The sequence below is a fragment of the Eutrigla gurnardus genome (genome assembly GCF_963514095.1).
Source record: "Eutrigla gurnardus genome assembly, chromosome: 23".
Taxonomy (NCBI): domain Eukaryota; kingdom Metazoa; phylum Chordata; class Actinopteri; order Perciformes; family Triglidae; genus Eutrigla; species Eutrigla gurnardus.
The window spans coordinates 4,757,430-4,764,712 of NC_139934.1; the positions used below are offsets into that span (position 1 = coordinate 4,757,430).

General features: G+C 40.8%; 1 protein-coding gene across 4 annotated transcripts; it reads left to right on the forward strand.

Moving 5' to 3' along the window:
• The first annotated feature begins 1,007 nt into the window (after positions 1 to 1,007).
• On the forward strand, positions 1,008 to 7,066 carry LOC311008727 (uncharacterized protein). 4 transcript variants are annotated; one of them, XM_084002567.1, is made up of 8 exons: positions 1,008 to 1,212; positions 1,361 to 1,477; positions 1,768 to 1,879; positions 2,908 to 2,997; positions 3,086 to 3,160; positions 4,425 to 4,495; positions 4,576 to 4,741; positions 5,522 to 7,066. In XM_084002567.1, exons 1-8 carry the CDS (start codon positions 1,202 to 1,204, stop codon positions 5,726 to 5,728), a joined length of 849 nt encoding a protein of 282 aa, XP_083858693.1. In that variant the 5' UTR covers positions 1,008 to 1,201; the 3' UTR covers positions 5,729 to 7,066. The 4 variants fall into 4 exon arrangements, with proteins under 4 accessions (XP_083858693.1, XP_083858694.1, XP_083858695.1 ...); XM_084002568.1 differs by lacking the exon at positions 1,361 to 1,477; XM_084002569.1 differs by lacking the exon at positions 1,361 to 1,477 and having other exon boundaries at positions 1,775 to 1,879.
• The last annotated feature ends 217 nt before the right edge of the window (positions 7,067 to 7,283 follow it).

Below are 7,283 nucleotides of genomic sequence, written 5' to 3' on the forward strand. Positions count from 1 at the left end.
TTGAAGTGGATAAGATGACCTTTGTCCCCGTGCTAATGTTAATGATGAATGGATTTTATTATGATGCATGCAAGCCAAGAAGTTCTTGAGTTTATTACAAAGGATAACCTGTTCATTAGAATACAATCTAAACCACTCATTACACAGCACGTATGCAGCTGAGGTATGTACGTAAGCTGCTTACTTTGGACGCGGTGATTGGTTGGTTTACAAAACCACGTTGGGATCGTGACCCAGGAGCAAGAACCAAGCCAGCGGGGAAGAAAGAAGACCAAAGTTTTTTTTTCTGAAAGTATGCAAGGCTGCAAAAGAAATGTTGCACCATTAAAACACATTATACGACTGACATAATACACCTGAAGGTTCAAATTAAGGCTAAAAATCTGTTCTGCCATATCTCAGTCTTTGTTTTTTGTTAATGTATCTTTCTTTGCTCCTTTGTGCTCCTTGTTGTTTTCCTGTTTATATATATATATATATATATATTTATAATAATATTTTATTTAATTAAAAATATATATATATTTTTAAATTATATATAATGAATTAATTTTTTTATTATTATTTTTTATTGATTTATTTTTAATATATATATATTTGTTTTCCTTATTACATAAAAAAAGATAAAAAGAGCACGATTATTTTATTTTTAATTATTTGTATTTATTATTATTTGTTATTTATTTTTAATATATATATATATATATATATATATATATATATATATATATATATATATATATATATATATATATATATATATATATATATATATGTTTTCCCTATTACATAAAAAAAAAGATCAAAAGAGCACGAGGTGGCGTCACTTCCTGAATACGCACATATTTAAAAAATAAAACACGGTTTATTCAAGCCACTGTCTGTCTTCGCGCCGTCTTCAATGCAACCTTTTATTTCGAAAATCCCGGAACGGAAGTCCCTCCCGATCGCTTTCCGCGCTCCCGCGTCGCTCAAGGGAACGTTCGGTATCCCGGCGAGCGCGCGCTCTTCGCCGGACCGAAGCCGCCTGTCATCGCTCCGGCTGACATCACACAGAGGATTCGCCACAATGTCAAAGACTCACAAGCAGCGCGAGATCATGGCTTCCACGCGCCGCAACGAGAAGCACCGCCGCGTTCTCCTGCTCATCCTCTAAACACACAACTCCGCTCACTTTTTCTTTAGGGCTTTATTCCTGGACATGCGTATGAGGTAAAAATGGTTACACTCTTCTGTTTATCATCGCTCAGAATTAAAATATTATTATTATTTTAAATTACATTTCGTTGTTGGAATACTATTAGAAAACGTGACGTTGACAGCATCTTTTCTTTACCTCTCTTGATCTTGATCTGAAAAGTTGCCCGGCTCTAACGTTGACTGTCGCGGACTATTACGTAATGGGAGTGCGGACACAGCTGGGCAGATGTTACAGTGAGGTCGCGAGCGTAAAGACAGCATCATCCGTCACGCCACTGTAACACCAACTTTTTATTTAAATATAAATATTTTCAAATATTTTCAAATTAAAATAAAAGGAAATGTAAAATTTTCGAATTATGCATCAACTAATAATGAAGCCATTACTTATGAACCCTCATTGGAAAGTGGCACCAATTATAATTAATAGTTAATCAGAATTTGCGTCTTATCATTAATTTATACGGAATGTTTTATAAAATAATATGTCATCGGATTTCATGGAATATTACAGCCTTTTACTAAGATCGCAACTTTCACTAAAATGTTCAAACCGTTGTTCCTGAGTGGTCAGCAGGTCTATGTGAGTGTGCGAGCCGGGTCGGAGGTCATGCTGCGGAGGGAATCGGACTCCCGCGGCCTCTTTTCCTCCGGAGAGACGTCTGACAATGACTGTGAGGTGAGGTCACGTATTTATTTATACACGTCATCTGCGTACGTCGGGAATCTATACGAGGCCCAAATATACGCTTGAATTGTGGCATGAATTACGCATATGTTTTACTTAAAAGATCATTTTGTTGCATGGTTGTCATTTGTATTGTTGAGTTTTGTCTTGTCTCGCTCAATGTACGTCACCGACACCAACACGGCTGTTACAAACACTGTTACGAAAGCATATAGGCATCGTAGCTTCAACACTTATGCGACTTTTGGATGCGTCGTCTTTCTAATTAATCGTAAAATTTTTCACTGTCGTAAAATTTTTCCCTGTCTTTCACTGCAACGGTTATATGACAAAACGTGACTTTCTTGACATGTGAAATTATCTTTTACAGTAAGAAACATCATATGTGGAATTCTTGTCATTAAAAAATTGACGTACGTATGTACGTCTTAACGTACATATTTATTTTTCGGAAATAAGGTTCCATGTCGATCCACCAAAAGGGGATCCAAAAGCAGGCTTAGAGTTAAGTTTTTCTGCCTCTAATTGACACAATAACATTTTACCTTAAATATAAAATAGTCTAGTAATGATGCAATATATCGTACAAAAACGTGTGGCGTTCGGGTAACATCCCGCCGTGTATTTGATTGTTGCTTTGATGTCCTTCGACTGAATCGCGTTCGTAACTCAGATGTGTGGCGGTGCCAGTCAACTCCTCCACTTTTGAGCAGATTAAAACGCGAGTAGGAAGAAAAGATCAAAAGGCCAGGAATGGCATCACGCATCATCCCTTATGCAGACGATGCTTCTGTGCCACATCGTAGAAGTTTGAGCCCACCAAAGCATCCTCTCTTTTAATAGTGACACTTAAAGCTTCCCAAGGTGACGACTTACACTAACACAATTACTTAGTATACGTTTAAAAATGCAAATGGGGACGTTATTTTATGAAATATGCGCTCATTTGCATACATTTCCAGAATCTAAACCTTGAAAACCTTATTGGTGATAATGAAACAGTCTGGTTTCTGTCTCAGATGGGGGCGAGTTGTGGAGAGGCCGATGCAGTGTGTGTGTGCGAGGCCGGTCCCTGCACACTTTATTCCGAAGCGCACCCGCCCACGCCGGTGAGTGCTCAACCCCCCCCCCACACACACACTTAAGTGTCTGTGGCTGCCTTTTCCTTCTTAAAGTCAGCTGATATGTTTTCCTCAGGACGCTCTGCTGTGTGAACACTGTGGGAAGAGCCGGGTGATGATGACCAGGTACTCCGAGGGATACGGCACCGAGGTAACGTGTGTCCTGCTGCAACATTACGTGGTTTTTTTAAAATTATTATTTATTTGTGAAGCATCACAGTTTCAAATTAATCAGCGTGGGGAGGGAAGGAAACACAGGACTTTCACCCAGGAGACCACTGTCCGTGTCAACCCTGTCATTTTAGTGCCTAAACGTTTTTTTTTTTGTTTAGGAGACAGGCGTGTGTAAGCAGCTATATATATATATATATATATATATATATATATATATATATATATATATATATATATATATAAAGTCTCACAGACACCTGACCTGTATGTGTCTGAAGATTTGATATGTATGTTGTCTGAGCAGGCTGCTGTGGTTTTATGGTTTCAAGGTTTTAAGAAGGAACCCGTAACCTACCTGAGATATAATGTGAGGTTTAGAGGTGCCGTTAGGTCTAGGTTAGCGTCCCCCCCCCCTTTTTTCCCTTTCAAATCTTTGTGCTAATCTAAGCTAACTGTCTTCCGTCTGTAGCCAAACATGACATATGGGAATAAACGTATTTGCCGAAACTAACTATTTTCGTAATCGTCTAAATTGTGAGGTTTAATTGGATGCCCCTCAGATATTTCCACGAAAACTACTAAAAATATGTACTATTATTTATATTTATATATAAATCATTTTAAATATATGTATGATGTAGAGATTGAAGGTTACAAAAGTAACCACTAAAACAATCATTTGTTAAATAGCTTATTTTGAGGTATGTATTGAAAAGTTGAGGCATCAATTTTAAGGTAGACTTCAACAGTAAACCGATAAAATCATGATCTAACTCGTAAACGAGACTACTTTGTACATTTTGGTTGCTACCCACAACGTATTAATGATTGGTGATTGATGTGCAGTCATCACCTATAAATGATGCACAATTATGAAGTTGAAACATGAGCGTAATAGCTGAGTGGGTTTTTAAAAAAATTTAAAAATAAAATCATATTCCCGGTACTATAAAAGAAAAATCAGCAGGAAACATCCGGCAGATCTGGTGTCTGTGAGCGCATTAGTCATGAGACGAGGTGTCAGCTGACTCATGCAAAATAACAATGGCGATCATTAAAAGTGACGCACGAGAAGACGCACGCAGACAAATGTCAAGTTGCTTTTCTTTTTTTCAAGTTGACTAATAGTAGCGGGTCGGTTAGGATTCAGGTTGGAGTTTCATCCGACTAAAGGTGCAGAGGGTGTTGTTTATATATATTTTAACATATGTGTATATTATACTTGTTTAATCGCTCTGCAGGAGGAGTGTGTGTTGTCCGACCCTCAGGGGGAGAGCGACGCCGATGCTGATATCGAGGACACGGACTGCAGGTTTGATGTGCACCAAACACTCGTACGTTTTTTTTCCCCCGTGTCACGTCTCTGACCTCCCCGACCCCGATCGGCTCCAGACTCCAGGGCTCTCTGCAGCGCATCAGCTCGCGGAGACGCAAGAGGCCGCGGGTGGCGCGGCAAGACACCACGGAGAGCGAGGACGACGGGGGGCGGAGCCACAGATCGCATCGCTGGAACCTCAGGCTCAGTCCGGACAGAGCGCACAGCAGGACCATCCTGGAGGTAGGAGACCTTTCAGCAGTGTGAAGTCTTGCTTCCCCGACACCTGCTCACCGCCTTGAACGTCACGTGACATAAACGACTAGAATGAAGCCAATGCCGAAACGCCTTAAGAATGCATTCTCTCTGCTGACCACCAGGGGGAGACTCCTCTGGTTGCAAAAAGAAGACAGATTGCATGGAAGTCTATGAGAAAATGACCCTACTTTTCACTTGATTTATCACCTCAGTAAACATCGTAAACATCGTTAACATGAGTTTCTATGCGAGGTTCAAGTCTCCCTCAATTCAGCATGATGTTCATTTCGTAAATTACAGTCGAATGTCCGATAGACGAAAGAGCAGCATATTGGCTAGGGGCGTGGCTACCTGGTGATTGGCAGGTTGCTACTGCGGCCTCGCTATCGTCGCTACCAATGCAGTTAGCTACTAAGACGACTTTGTAGCTTTGTAGCACTTAGCGGTGAAGTTGACCTTGACTTACGGAGCTAACTTTGTTAACACCAGAATCCAGGCGGATCCGGATCCAGGAAGGATGCCGATCTGCCCCTGGCATTTGTCTGATCCACCTGTCACTCCTCTGCAGTCCAAATATGGTCACTTCCGCATAAATCCCCAAAAAAGAGGATTCAAAACCGTAGTTCACACCCATGGGTGGGATGGGATCACACCGGCCCTTCCTCGCGTCCTACCCCACTACTTCCAGCAGGAATTTAAAAAACGTAGCCCCCCTTGTATGTTCACTACAATAACAACTCTCACCTTCACTCCTTTGTACTCCAGGAGAGCATTTCCCAGGTCAGGCCTCTGGTCATCTGCCAGCCGAACGTGGAGGGCCAACAGGGTCCGGTGGAACATTCCCGAGGCTCCAAACGTCTGACGTCTCTATGGGCGTCTTCCCCCGCTCTCCCCCTCATCCTCCTCCTCTTGCTGCCTCTCTCCCTCCTCATCGTCATCGTGTCTTTCCTTCTACCGTGGGCCAGCGCCTAAAAACGCTTCTGCTTCAAGGGGAACAGTTTCGTCACAAAAAAAGGCCCCGACAACTTCTGGAAGTGGAAACTAAATAACGGCGCTTTGCACAAGATAGAACGCTAGATGTACGCTTAAGGGTTGAGTAGGTGATTCTGATACAATTCTGACCATGGCAGGACTGTAAAAACCCTCATCCAATCAAAAGAGTCAGGCTGGAGAAAATGATTGGACGGCCTGCCTGTCTGTCACTTCCTGATTGCTCGAACGAAGAGCTTTGAGCAGAGGTCTGAACGAAGGGGGCGGGACTTTTTCAGTTCCGCGATGCGTTCAAAGTCAAAATCTTTGTGTTTTTTTTCTCCAAATGACCTACTCAACCTTTAATAGATGCGAGCCTCTGTATTTTAGAATATTTTTTTCCCTCCCAGAATATACAGATTCGAAACATCTTGACTTTTATTTTTGGGAGACACTTTGGCCTCTTGGCTTCATTAAAGCCAGAAAATCCCAGGTTCTGTTACAACTGCTCTGATTACATCCAGAATCCGTTCACGGTTTAAGAGAAATCACGCCTCTCGTCTTGCTTTCTCACCCCCTCGTTTGTAAAAATAGACCTCGACTCGTCTCGCTCCTTATTCTAATGAGCCACCGGAGTGATTACGCCAGGGTAACGGTTTCAGGGCTGCACAGGTGTTACCTTGCACGGCAGCTACGTTTAAACAAAAACAAAAAAAAGATGATGCTGCTGCCGGACTATGCAATTCTTCTGTTCCTATCTTAGCTGCAGGTCAAAGAAGTCTCCTATTTCTTTGGCACTGTCGTCACCTTCTTGGCCCCTTTGCTTTTCTCTTTGGAATACAGGGAGTTATGGTTCTAAAATAGAGCATGACCCAATTTAAAAAGCAATAACAGAAGAGATCTGATACAGCTCATGATCTGCCGTGCATCTGTTGGTTTGATTAGTGGATTACATGGATTATTTTACTGATCCGTCTTCTTCTGTTTTCCTTGCTGCACTTGGGCGTGTTTTGGGCTAAATAATCCGACATTGTGATAAAATGAACATAACGATACAGTTTTTATTGTTATGTTGAATAATAAATGTTATGTCTTGATTTATTATTTATTATTTAAGAAGACGTGAGCTTGACAATCATTCCAAGCTGAAATAGTTGGGGCTTTCCTGTATTGTATGTTGTATTTTTGTATGTTTTAAAAAGTTATTTTTCACACCACACTGGAGTTGCTTGCATCCTAGTAGAGGAATATTCCCAATTAAGATCAGATTGTACTGTACAGTATGAGCTAATCTGATTAATGTTTAACATTTGTTTTATTTCTATTGTCCAGCCTATATAACGTCTTAAATTGTATTTCCATGTGTGTGTCACTTCTGTGTTTCATGGGGTCATAGAAGTTCAATAAAGCTAGATTGTATTTTGACAACAAACAAAAAAAGTTTCCTTTTTTTTTTTTTTTTTTACTTTTTCTAACCAGCAATGACGTATTTTGTGTCATTAAAATGCAAACAATTAGGAATGTGGTGAGTTCACTGACCCGTCCTGTATTAAAACCC